Source organism: Astyanax mexicanus, chromosome 19 (genome assembly GCF_023375975.1).
Source record: "Astyanax mexicanus isolate ESR-SI-001 chromosome 19, AstMex3_surface, whole genome shotgun sequence".
NCBI classification, from domain to species: Eukaryota; Metazoa; Chordata; class Actinopteri; order Characiformes; family Acestrorhamphidae; genus Astyanax; species Astyanax mexicanus.
Window position 1 is genome coordinate 34276009 of NC_064426.1, and position 14495 is coordinate 34290503.

Below are 14495 nucleotides of genomic sequence, written 5' to 3' on the forward strand. Positions count from 1 at the left end.
AACAATATTGCTTTTATTAACCTGCAGTTTTACTTTTCCTCATTAAATACCCTTGCACAACTTGGTTCTGCAAGATGCTGGTTACAATTACACTTAGTTAAACACAAATTGGGTTTTACTTCATAATTTTGAAAGTATTTGAGCAAGATTAATCGTTTTAGGGTAGACAAATGTCTGCTATAATTAAAAACCTCAACTTTAATTAACTCATTAACAATTTCAGCACCTACTGTTTATGAATGATTGAATGCAAGAATAACTTACAACTTACCCAGTTGGTGAGTTTAATTGTAACAGATGGTGGGGCTAATTGTAAGTCACTAAACATAACTGGTAAAGTGATGAAAACACAGTTATTTAGTGTTTCTGCATGTCCTGGGAAATCTGACAAATGTAAACATTTTGAGAATATTTTCCTAGCAATAAAAACTAATAAAAAGCTAAGAAATGTTCTGTAAAATGGGTGACTTGGGCTACACAGTTTGCATATTTTGACCATTGATTTAAAGCATGTCAATGGTCAATGTTTAAACTATGTAAGCTTTGCTTTCTGAATACAGAAAACAATCTACTTTAGAACAAATACGATGAGTAAAAAGAGGCTATGAAATACACAGACACATGTATTTTTAACCCTAACATAAAATAGTAAGTAGCAGCAACACTTGAAGTACATTTATAGTGAATGTTTGCATGAAACATTAATAATAATAATAATAATAATAATAATAATAATAATAATAATAATAATAATATAATAATTATAATAATTAAGCAATAATAACTTGTAATGTTGGCACTGTTGGCTGTTTCTTAAAAGATTTTGAGTTATAGAAGACAATAAATATTATCTGTTTGGTTATAAACACTCCTTGAGTTAAAATAGTTCCATTGCTACTCTGTTTGTAGCTGCGCTGTTTGGCTTGTAAGCGCTGCATCGTTGCTAGGTTACCTGTACATGGCGGGGTAATACATAGAGAGCTTCGCTTACAGTGCATTACCGGCTGATAACGGTGCTCATAGAATGCCTCTCAGCCAATCACACTGCAGGGTCGGAACTAAGTGTGGTATAATAATAAATACACTATTTTGAATTTATAGAGAGACTGTATGGACCCGTAAGATAAAGTTTCCGTTCAGAGGCTATTAACAAAACCCGCGGTGTGGAGGCTGTACTTAAGATTTTTGCTATATCTCCCTAGATTATTGATATGCTTTAAAAACGCTTATCCCTATAGGCACCTACCTACAGTGAGTTTCATACAACATAAGAGGGAACTAATTAAGAGAGTGTCTCAGTAATCCAAATAATCTTAATGGCAAATTTAAAGAAATAGGTTTCTAATATCTGTCAAAATGTATCTGTTCTGTTGCTGTGAGGACACAAGACTAAAATTGCTTCTTCAAAATTCTACCTGAAGATATTACATCATTTCTCTTTATTCTCAGGGTGGAGTTTGGGCCTGATATGGTGATGTTGGGTCCAGATGAGCAGTTCACGGTTCTGTCTCTGTCTGGAAGCAAGCCCAAGCGGCCCAATGTCATTAAAGCCATCTGCCTGCTGCTCGGCCCCGACTTCTGCACGGACATCATCACCATAGAAACAGCTGACCATGCCCGTCTGCAGCTGCAGCTCTCCTACAACTGGTAACCTGTCTGTCTGTCTGTCTGTCTGTCTGTCTGTCTGTCTGTCTGTCTGATTGGCCTACACACCTATAGGGGCAGCATTGTCACTGAGGATAAAATCTAATGCTGCAGTACAGTATCACTGCAGCAGAAATGTTGTATATCCAGCAGTTTCCTACAGCAGGATGTGTATGTGTGGTGGTGCCCTTTAATGACATCCATAAAACACAGTGCTTATTCAGACATTACTGCCTGAGTAACTGCAGATGTGTACAACATGCCACTGGGAGCCATACATTAGTGCTCTGATTTGTTGTGATTGCCATTAAAAATGACTCTGCATCCATAAAAATCCACAAAATCCTTCTAATAGGCTTTATCAGTTCACCAGTAGCCATTAGTTTTCTATTTTCTGCCTATTTTCTTCTATTTTACACTCTCAAACTAAGTTATTTCTGAAAAACTGCAGATTGCCTGTCTCTTTCAGTCAGAGTTAGCATCATTATTGAAATAGCTGTTTCTTTAAAGATTAATGTCTAATTTCCCAATTATTTGACCAATTATTTCACCCATTCATCTGCTAGCCAGCTGTATATCCCCCATCACTGGTGATGCCTCAACACAAGGAGGGTGAAGATTAGCACATGCTTCCTCTGATACATGTAAAGTCAGCCATCGCCTCTTTTCAAACTGCTACTGATAAAGCATTGTCAAGTAGCATCACAGCGCACTCAGTGGAAAACGCAGCGATACATCAGCTCACAGGCGGCTTGTGCTGACTAACATCACTCTTTGGAGTGATGTGGGGAGAGAGCGACATCTACCCACCCAAAGAGAGCAATGCCAATTGTGCTCTCTCACGGCTCCAGCAGCGGATGGCAAGCTGCATGACTGGGATTCGAACCAATAGTGGCGGCGATGTAGACCGATGGACCACTCTGAGCCCAAAATATCTGTTTATAGAATAGAACTTCTAGGGTTTTGTTCTCTTTTTAATCAGTAGTTTGACTAAAAATTACATTTCATACAAAAGGTTCCTCGTATTTGATCAGCCCAGTGACATGTTTAGCATCTTAGGTTTGCTTATTTGGCTAATGTAGCTAACAAGCAGCAGCTTATGACCCTTATTTAGCATCTCACCAACTGCATACTCGCCTAAACTCAACTATCACACACTTGTCTCACACCACACAAAGGTTACATTCATGCCTTTTTGCTCAGTTCCTCATTTTTTGTCCCCCATGTACAACCTGTATATTGTGTGGATATAAATCATCCATGTCTGTCGGTTGTGTGAATGCACCTACATTTACATATATCTCTAAATCATGTGAATCATGTGTTCAGTAGGGGTGGGACAATACAGCTCTGGGAAAAATTAAGAGACACTTCAGTTTTTTAATCAGTTTCTCTGAGGTATATGTTTGAGTAAAATTAACATTGTTGTTTTATTCTGTAATCTACAGCTTTTTCCCAAATTCCAAATAAAAATATTGTCATTTAAAACATTTAATTGCAGAAAATGAGAAATGGCTGAAATGACAAAAAAGATGCAGAGCTTTCAGACCTCAAAAAATGCAAAGAAAACAAGTTCATATTCATAAAGTTTTAGGAGTTCAGAAATCAATATTTGGTGGAATAACCCTGTTTTTTATCACAGTTTAATGCATCTTGACATGTTCTTCTCCACCAGTCTTACACACTGCTTTTGGATAACTTTATGCCTTTACTCCTGGTGCAAAAATACAAGCAGTTCAGCTTGGTTTGTTGGCTTGTGATCATCCATCTTCCTCTTGATTATATTCCAGAGGTTTTCAATTTGGTTAAATCAAAGAAACTCATCATTCATAGTGGTCTCTTATTTTTTTCCGGAGCTGTATATTGATACCATGATAGATTACACCATTTCTATCATATCAATATGTGGCATCAAATATCACTATAGTTGTTGGAACATAGGCGCTCTGAAGTCTCTACGACTCACCCCAAATTTAACATACTACAGTTACTGCTTCATTACTCTATTGGGTGGTGCTAATCAAATAAATAGGATAAACCTGTAATGGAGTATAGTAGTTAAACTAGTTAAACTCTGTGAAACACAGTATTGTGATTTTATCACTATCGTAGGCTTTGTATCGTGATATTTTACAGTGAGATGTAAAATACATACAGTACCCAAAGCAGTGTTTGGGTTTAGAAACCACAGTTTTTGCACTACGTAGGGAGTAAGTAGCAATTTCAGATTCAGAATGGCTTTTATTGTGATTACTGTTGCAAACACTGCTGCTGTGTTAACAATGAATGTTGCTGCATGATCAGGTCTGAGTTGATTAATTCAAATGTGTGTGTTCACACAGCTCTGAAAATTTCAGAATCAGATTTGTTATGCTTTAAGATTGGGAATTTAATGTAGCCCAAGGTCTTCAGTAATATTAAGTGGATGTGTTTTAGAATTAACACTATTTTTTTTCCTCTTTCTCACTCTTTTTTCACTCTTTTCTCACCTTCAGGCACTTTGACATAAAGAACCGGTCGGACGGAGTTCAGGCTACGGCTCTGTTCTCCGTTCCAGATTTTGTGGGTGATGCTTGTAAAGCCATTGCCTCCAGGATCAGAGGAGCCGTGGCTTCAGTGCAGTTTGATGACTTTCACAAGGTCTGTATCTGAGGCATCGCCTCTGTCATTCCTGTACATTATTTTTAGTTTGCAGTGATAATAGGCCTCATGTTTCCCCTTTCAGATCACTCTCTGATGTTCTCACTTGCGCTCCCAATTGGTTCGTTAACAGTCTCTCTAAAATTAGCTTGACATTTAGAGAGAGAGCGAGAGGTAGCGAGCGTGTCAGAGATAGCAAGTGCTTAAAAACCTGCTGTACATTAAAATTTTAGTGTTCCCATTTCTGTTGGAAAATTCAATACAGTTCATTTCATTCTGGAAGTAATATAATCCAATCATTATTAGATTAATCATGTAAAAGGCATAGTTCAGTTTCTTAGGATGGATTAAGGCCTAGAAATCCAAGATGGAATATACAGCTCTGGAAAAAATTAAACCACTTAAAACAATAAATTCCTTTAATTTTGCCAAATTGAAAACCTCTGGAATATTATCAGGAGGAAGATGGATGATCACAAGCCATCAAACCTTCTAAGCTGAACTGCTTGATTTTTTGCACCAGGAGTGGCATAAAGTTATCCAAAAGCAGTGTGTAAGACTGGTGGAGGAAAACATGCCAAGATGCATGAAAACTGTCATCAAAAACCAGGGTTATTCCATTAAATATTGATTTCTGAACTCTTAAAACTTTATGAATATGAGTTTTTTTTTTTTGCATTATTTGAGCTCTGAAAGCTCTGCATCTTTTTTGTTATTTCAGCCATTTCTCATTTTCTGCAAATAAATGCTGTAAATGACAATATTTTTATTTGGAACTTGGGAAAGATGTATGTAGTTTATAGAATAAAACAACAATGTTCATTTTACTCAAACATATAGCTATAAATAGTAAAATCAGAGAAACAGATTGAGAAACTGAAGTGGTTCCTTAACTTTTTCCAGAGCTGTAGTTCAGTAAACAGACACGCATACCCTCTCAGAACATTTGCACACTTACACTGATTTCTTTCATTTTTCTTAGTCTGGCAATCTACACAAACATAACCAGATACATCAGAAGCCCTGTAGAAAAGCTTGTCATTGCTGCAGTAGAAATTAAATAAAGTTTTTTTTTACTATTTAAAAAAATACATAAAATACAACAAACCTTTTTTACAGTTAAAGTGAGTCCATGTCAGGAAGTTAAACATTTTACTTGCTTCTGTGAGACTGATTCTTGGCTGGTTGCAAAGTTGAAATCTGATTATTGCATGACTTATGAAAACCTTTTTTGTCCTATTACTGAATTACCAGAGCGCAAGTAAACACCTTGATTGAGTTACTGAGAAAATGAGATTTTCTGCAGTGTAAACAAATTCATTATAAGCTTGCTTGACTATAGTTCATGCAGTGTTGAATGTGTTTTTTTGATACCTTGAACTGTTTGCAATAAAACATTTAAAAAACATAATTTATTGAATGAATTTTCACTTCATGATCAGTTCACATGCTGCTATCCTATGATTTTAAGATGTACTTGATATTTCCCCCTCCAGAACTCAAACCGGATCATCTGCTCGGCCGTGTTCGGCTTTGATGAAAAGATGGCGGTGCGCACCAGTTTGCGGTTCAGTCAGAACGGTCTGGTGATCAGCAGCGTGGACATCCAGTCTGTGGAGCCTGTGGACCAGCGCACACGTGATGCCCTTCAGAAGAGCGTCCAGCTGGCCATCGAGATCACCACCAACTCTCAGGAGGCGACGGCTCGGTCAGTAGAACCAGTACATCTCTTGATCTTCTGGTGATTCATGATTTATAAAGACATATTTACCTCTGCCTGCAAATATTTACCATTCTCCTTGTTTAACACAGCTGATCAGCAAGGCCTTTATAGGTTTAACTTGGAGTAAAATTTTAAATGCAGCTGTGTCCTAAAAATCTCCTAAATTATTACTAATTAAAAGTGTATTGTGCTTTAAAATGCTGTTAATTCAGTATAATTCTGTGAAAAAACTACATCAACTAAATTTACAATAGCGATTAAAATTTTAAATAAAACTATTTTTAATAAAAGCTAAATAAAAAAGGTAAACACGTGAGCATTAAACATGACTACATACTAATACATTTACAAAAAGAAGACTTTTCACGTAATTTCAGATAAAAAATTATAGTATGTACCACATATTTGCAAAAATATGTACCTTTTAAAATACCTATTTAATAAAACAACTAATAACCAAATAATAAACCTGTAGGTTGAGTGCTTACAAGCACAATAAAACCCATTGTCTTAGTATAGTTAATTTATTTTATTATTTTAGTTAGTAATAATACAAGTTTTTAACATATCAAGGCTAAATCATATAAGACATTGGCCATATGTGCTATGATCCTGCTATTACAGAATAATGGTTATAAATAAATAAATACATTATGCACAAAGTGTACTCATTCTCATTAAATTCATCTTTTGATTGCTCTTTATTTATGGCCTCTCCTTCTCTGTCAGACATGAGGCAGAGCGTCTGGAGCAGGAGGCTCGGGGTCGTCTGGAGAGGCAGAAGATCACTGATCAGGCCGAGGCTGAGAGGGCCAGGAAAGAGCTGCTGGAGCTGGAAGCTCTCAGGTAAAACATTAGAGAAGAACCTAATGTATTAGTAGAAGAAGAAGAGAAGGTCAGGAGATACAAAGATATGCTTGTGATTCTGCACAAGGGGTGTAACATTATCTGTATTTGTACCAAATTACCATCGTAAAGGGGTACATTGGAACTGTAGTAGTTTAGGAGTATTGCTATTTTAGCTGTAGTCTTGTTTGTCCCCCACTTCATCTTCTTCTTCTTCTCCTCCTCTTGTGTCCCTTCCTCCCTCCTGCTGCCACATGTAGAGAAAGTGACCCTTGTTCACTTGTTTTTATCTCTCTTTATTCTTTATCTCTCAGTGTTCTCACATTTGGGTTTAAAACAAATAAAAATAAATGAATTCTGAAATTAAATAAATGAATCTCCTTAACCCTCCTGTTCTGTTCAAATTAACTAACTCCTTTTATGTTTGGGGTCAATTTGACCCCAGCAATTTTAAACTACTGGAAATTTTTTATATAATAATATATTTTTAACCCAAGTTTCTTTCACATGCTTTCATATGCTATTTACTTTTTCACTACTCAAATAGCCTTTTTAATTTTTTTCTTATATATATAATATACCATCACATTAATTTTATGTTTACCCAGTTGTCCCCATTAAATTAAAAAAGTCACCAAATATGAAGTAAATAAAATGAGGCATTAACCTCAAACATAATAGGAGGGTTAAGTTAATAAAATCAGAATTGATTGGACATGGAAGATGCTTCAGCATTTCTGGCTCTGTGTATGTGTAAAAAAAAACACATAGAACTCTCTACAACTTGCCTTAACCACCTCAGGGTGGTGCTATAGGACACTAGATGTGACTGTAAACTGTAACCTAAACAAATTTCTTTTTTTTATTAAATAAAAAAAGAAACCCAAATGAGTCTTTTTTTTTTTTTAGTTTTTTAGCCTGTTGTATGGATGAGTTGTATTAAACTGTTTACCATTTCATCCCTGTTATGTACTCTTATCATTTGTATGATATCATGAGTGGTAAATAATAATATTACAGGAACAGTCAACAGGGAAATGTGTGATCTTTTGAAAATCCTCCATATGGAAAACAGATCCAAACACTGCACATAGCTAAGGGGTAAACTAGTAGCAGCCTTATTGAGTGTACAGTGCCTACAACTTGAGGAAAGTGTAATAAAGTGGATTTGAATGTATAATCAATAAAATGTAGTATGATTGTTTCTAAATGGATTCTCATAACTCACCTCCTTTGCTTTCTAGCTAGTGTTTCAGAATATGATTTGAAATCATATTTGCCAGACTGACCTGTGTGTGTGTGTGTGTGTGTGTGTGTGTGTTTAGTGCTGCGGTGGAGAGTACAGGAGCAGCGAAGGCAGAGGCCCAGTCCAGGGCAGAAGCAGCACGTATCCAGGGTGAGGCTGCGGTCAGTGAGGCCAAGCTCAAGGCAGAAGCTCAGAGAATAGAGGCGGTACGTCACTCTCTCTCTCACTTTTTCCCTCTCTCTCCCTGCACTCATCCTTCACTTTTTACCATTTTCACTCTCCTTTTGTCACCAATCTCTCAATTTCTTACTGCTTCTACACTCTAGATTCATAGATTTATAATAGCCTTGGGGGAAAAAACAGGCAGTCACCTCCCATGGTTCATTAAATCCCATGCCATATGTTTCTCTTTTTATGTGCCTTCCTTCTCTTTGCTTCTTAATTTGATACTAGGATTTTTTCCCCACTGTCATCACTATCATTTATTGGTCAATATGAATATCTCTCTGCTTTGTGGACTCAAATTATATATTGACCTTTTGTGATACTGGCTGCTTTATATATTGAGATATCGTAGCAGCCGCCCAGCAACCAGAAAAACATTGTAGCAGTTGAATAAATGGCCATATGGACATCACCTCAATAATTTGGACTGACCTCAATATTACCCATTGTGTTTACAAGTGTTTGCTTACATAAGAATGAATGAATGAATGTCACCAATATTTAATTCAGTGTTGCAGTAACTGTTGCATCAATAACAGCATTTCATTCAAACCGAGCAGACTATGCTGCACTATGCTGCAAGCCGTTCATGCTGCTTTCCATCAGCAGCCAGAGTCCGAGAGAGCACTACAGCACTATTGGCCGTGCTCTCTCTGGGTGGGTAGATGTCGCTTTCTCCTCACATCACTCCAAAGGTGATGCTGTTAGCACAGGCATCTGTGAGCTGATGTATCAGAGCCGAGTCGCTGCGCTTTCTTGCAAGTGTGCTGTGATGCTACTCAGTAATGCTGCATCAGCAACAGGTAAAAAAGAGGCGCTGGCTGATTCACATCTATGGTGTTGGGACATGACTAGTGATAGGGAGAGTGCAGCTGAGTGGATGAGGTAATCAACATAAGTTAGAGAGAAAAGTGGGATAAAAATATATAAAAAAAGAAGTATACTGCAAACATTTGACATACAGTACAATCTGCTATAAAAAAGAGGCACAGGGTGGAGAATTCATAAGTACCATATTTTACACACTACAAGGCACACTGCATAATAAGCTGCACTATAAATGAAATTATAATATTCTTTCCTGAAAACGGTTTATTTTTTCTTTTGACGAATTGTTTCTCCTAACTGTTTAACTGATTAGCATTATGAAGGTATGATGATATCATAATGCCTGCCTGACAGTAATCAACCCCCCCTGTTGCTGTCCTGCAGGAGGCTGAGCTGGAACGTCTGTCGAAGGCTCGGGAGCAGGAGCTCGTCTATAAGAAGGACATGGACCATCTGGAGGTGGAGAAGCAGCAGAAGCTGTCTAATATTGAGAGCCAGCGCTTCAAGAATCTTGTTGATGCCATTGGTAGCGGCACTCTGACGGACATGGCCAGAGCTGGACCAGAGCTACAGGTACATTTCTCACTATAATACACACAATCCACTAGGGGTGTCAGGATTTCGATATTTTTTCGAAATCGATCGTAATTATGTCATGGTCTCGAGCCTCGAAGTCAAAAAGAGCATCGGCGATCCCTCCCTCTAAGCTACGCAAACACATGCACTCGCTACGCAAATGGCTCAGCACACTGTAGCCGACGCCGCAGACATTGTGACTGCTCAAAGAGCATTCTCATCTTCTTACAGAAAAACCTGAAAATATTAAAATAACAGTTGTTTTGTCTAGCCTCAAATATGTTAATAGTTTTGGTACCTTAAGGAGCATCATTCTCTCAGATAAAGTTATTAATATACCTTTGTTAAAGAAAAAAACTTGTCATTCTCAGGGACTGAGTCTTATTTTTCATATTTTACTATTATAGTAGGATAGAGTTCAGTTTCTTAAGGCTCCAATTGTTCTATTATTTTGTACATGACTGTTTCTGTATTTTTTTATTATTTATTTTATGTTGCACATTGCTGTTTTAATAGTGCACACTGCTGCTACCAAAAAACGCCACTAGATGGCATTACATATATATCTTAAATTATATTATTTAAATTTGACCATTAGTGCCTAATGTGGTGTATTACAGATCACTTGTATCACTTTGCATCACTTATATCAAGCCTACTTTTGGAAATAAGATATTGTAAATTTGATGAATCAAACCAATGACTGACCATAGACTAATCTAAAACTGGCATAGGTCTCTCTGCTGTAAAAAAAAAAATGAAAATCGAGAATCGAATCGAATCGTGACCCTAAAATCGGAAATAAAATCGAATCAAGATTTGATTTAACATTTAACACTAAAATAGAGTAAAAATTCTCTGTTGTTGCTAATGGTATTTACATATGAATAGACTAAACACAATGACAAACAACAGTTTCTTCTACAGCTTTGAAAAAAAAAAAAAGAGACCAGTTTAGAGATAACGAGTTTCTTTGGGTTTACCAAATTGAAATTGCTTGAATTTTTCACCAGAAGTGGCAGAAAGTTATCCAAAAGCAGTGTGCAAGACTGTTGGAGGAGAACATCCAAGATGCATAAAAATTGTGATACAAACCAGGGTTATTCCACCAAATATTGATTTCTGAACTCTTAAAACTTTATGAATATGAACCTGTTTTCTTTGCATGATTTGAGGTCTGAAAGCTCTGCATCTTTTTGTTATTTTAGCCATTTCTCATTTTCTGCAAATAAATACTCGAAATGACAATATTTATATGTGGAATTTGGGAGAAATGTTGTTCGTAGTTTATAGAATAAATCCACAATGTTAATTTTACTCAAACATAAACCTATAAATAGCAAAATCAGAGAAACTAATTTAGAAACTGAAGTCTCTTAATTTTTTCCAGAGCTGTATGTATGTTCTCCTTTATGTCTTTTCTGATTTTCTGATTTGTCTGCTTTTCTCTCCAGGTGAAACTGTTGCAGGCTCTGGGCCTGAAGTCCACTCTCATAACGGATGGATCTTCTCCCATCAATCTTTTCACTACAGCCAACGGCCTGCTGGGGGCAATGAAGCCCGGCGAGGATCAGTAAAGGAGCCGGGAAAGCTGTGGCAAATATTCTAGAAAGAGTTTACTGCAGTTATATTAAATGTGCCTGAATTCAATATTCTATGCTGGATAACACACACTGTGTGGAAACTCTATAGTTTCTTCATTTTCTGTTCTTCAGTGTGTCTGCCGTTTGCCTTATTCTTGACACTCTTTACATTCATTGCACTCCATCCATGTTAGTATGTTAGTCTGACATTGCAAGACTGGGCCTATACCCTGCTATAGCCTATAGCCTGGTACAAAAGACATGTAGATGCTTCAGCGGTGCTGTTAGGGTGGTAAAACCATTGTTCATCATATTGTCCTCTTAAATATTTAGGCATAAGAGGAACTAGATTTTTTGTGGCTTGGATACAATACAACGTACAGTGAACCCAAAGAGACATGACTAATGAAACTTCCTTTGAAAGATGAATCTTTGTTTAACACTTTTCAGCAAAAATAAAGTTTCAGGTGTCTGTAAAATTGTTGTGTGTAGTCCCACTTTTCATTTGTTTTGCTAATTAAGGCTAGATTGTATCCAGATTGATTTTTGATTGTGTGTACAGCCATAACCCACATGAAATCAGATTTTTACTAATCAGATCCAAACCACATTTGTTGGTGGTTTAAAATTAAGTTACAATATGATTTGTACAAATGCATCTCAGTTTGGATGCTCTGGATGCAGAAATCAAAAAAAAAAAATTTTTGGCTTTACTCGCAACATGACGAATAACAACCTCCTAAACTGATACTGATACCGACCACAATGCCACAGCAACCCACACAGATACAAAAAAAAAAAATGATTTTAGAAACACAAATTGTCCTCTATTGTGCATGAGGGACATGTGTACTGGTGATGTAAGTCACCTCTCAGCACTTAATCAGCACACAAGGCAAGTACGTACATTGAATCTCAAGTGCATCTCTGATTAACTGTTGATCGTAATCAGTGACGTCATATAGCTTGTAGAATCAGTGCACGGAGTCAAATGAATCAGATCCAGGAGCCACCAAGACATGACCCGGTCCTCTAACCTCTGTGCCACCACTGTCCCTATTTACCATGTGATGAAGAGTTTTAGGCTACATTGCTCAAATACGATTTTTTGCTCGGATCAGATTTGGCTATCTTGCGGTTCACATTCACAAACGTAAGTGATCTGTATCTGTGTGTAATGTGAACGTGTAAATCTGTCCCTAAAACGTTTCACATGTGCACACTGATACATGTATAAATGTCGCCTTCTTCACTAACAACAAAAATGTCTCAAAAATTTGAGAGACAACTCGTAGCTTTCTAAAAGGAAATGGATGCATTAGCAGCTCATATGTGGAGCATCTTTTGCTGGAGTGGAGAGTACAGATGTTCGGAAGTACATGCTCAGGTCGAGTAGGTAAAAAAGAGTCCTGGCGGTTTGCTTTTGCTGTTTTTACAGCCATAGATGTGTGGGTACAAGAGAGAAGCACATAGCGCATGCATAAGAGCAAAAAGACGCATGAATTCTGATTTGACCGGGTTCGTTGATTATGCATGTCCATGGATCGGATATGTATCTGATTTAGGACCACATATGAAAAATACTCAAATCGGATTTGGCACATTTATATAGCCATGAAAAAATCTGATCTCAGCCACACTGAGCAAAAAATCAGACTTGAGTCACGTTAGCCTGGTAATGTAAATGTAGCCTTAGAGTTTTGATTCATTCTTTTTGCATCATGCAAATTTCTTCCAAAAAGGTCTGTAATACTGATTCGTCTATTCATCCATGGTCCATCCCAGATACCCCTAAGACAGAAAAAGAAAACCTAGCATGACAACTATCAGATCAAGAGCTGGTTAGCCAGCTATCATGACCAGCTTTTTACCATATTGACCACCAAAGACTAGCTTAGAACACTGAAAACGAGCTAAAAGAAAACTCTAGGATCATAGTTTTTGGGGCTCACATGGGGGGAATGTGCACTAGGTGGGTTTCAGGTGGGGATGGGATCTGAATGGGTTGTACATGTGTCATTACTGTCATTACCCTGCATTATTACATTTTGCTCCTCTGTGCAGTGTAAAACCAAACTGGGGCCCATGTCTAACCCTTCCTGGTCCCATCACTGAGGCCTATCATTGACATCCACATGTGGGTCCAACATGGAACCAATAGAAAAAACGTTGCTAAATATACATATAAAAATATAAATTTAGCTTAAAGGAAAAATCTGGTGCGAAATAGACTTGGAGTGTAGTAAAACAAGACAACGGGTACAAACTTTTCTTGAATATCCCACCTAATTCCTTTCTAGTATTCTGAAATAAAGCATTTTTAGCCAATGCTCCCAACAGACTTACAATGCAGGTGATGGGGGCATAGCATTGCTTTTGCAAAGAAATCCCTATTTTTTACACCAATAACAGGGCTCAAAGTGGAATTGCATGCATTTCCACTGAATTAATTTCACAATCTGTTCACCTATCTACTAATTCATCCGTGCTTGTCTACCTTGGTCTACCATAGTGTTTTAAATAAACTACCCGTGCACTTTTAAAGTTCTCAATGCCTCTATCCCACTAAATTCTACCAATAAAGTGTGTAGTTCAGGGATGTCCAAACTTTTTTGTTGGGGGCCAGAAGGAGAAATATATTTAAAGTCACGGCCACAGACTCTGTAATAAAACAAATAATGAAATATACCACTTTAAATAATATTTTTTTTTCTGATTATTTCATTTATACACCATTTTACTTGACTTACTATCTTTATCTTTGACAGAGTTGTGTAAACTAAGATATTTCAAATTAATGTTTAATCATGATGTCTCTTAATATTAAACTCCTTAATTACGGCAACTTTTAGACTCTTTTGCCCCTTTTTTCTGCGCTAGAAATGCGCACCCTCTCCGCTTTTAGACTCTTTGGCCTGTTTTTCTGTGCTAGAAATGCGCACCCTCTCTGCTTTTAGACTCTTTGGCCAGTTTTTCTGCGCTATATGCGCACTCTCTCCGCTTTTAGACTCTTTTGTTTCGTTTTTCTGCGCTAGAAATGCGCACCCTCTCCGCTTTTAGACTCTTTGGTCTGTTTCTGACACCTAGCGTTCAAACTTTGAATCTCACATTATAAAAACCTGCTTAACAGCGGGCCAACTTTCATTCTATTTCTAAAATACCTCGCGGGCCGCTCCAAAAAAGG

General features: G+C 37.2%; 1 protein-coding gene across 4 annotated transcripts in view; it reads left to right on the forward strand.

Moving 5' to 3' along the window:
• The window catches only part of LOC103031685 (major vault protein), a 151290-nt gene that overhangs the window by 22946 nt on the left and 113849 nt on the right, over positions 1–14495 (forward strand). For 3 of the 4 annotated variants that reach the window (XM_049468214.1, XM_022668510.2, XM_049468213.1), the window contains 7 exons: positions 1450–1647; positions 4140–4284; positions 5781–5992; positions 6737–6853; positions 8179–8305; positions 9537–9725; positions 11183–11790. In XM_049468214.1, coding sequence (XP_049324171.1) covers positions 1450–1647; positions 4140–4284; positions 5781–5992; positions 6737–6853; positions 8179–8305; positions 9537–9725; positions 11183–11305 — 1111 coding nt within the window. In that variant the 3' untranslated portion in view covers positions 11306–11790. Of the gene's footprint in view, positions 1–1449; positions 1648–4139; positions 4285–5780; positions 5993–6736; positions 6854–8178; positions 8306–9536; positions 9726–11182; positions 11791–14495 lie in introns of those variants that run through there. The other variant, XR_007427294.1, reaches the window with a different exon arrangement.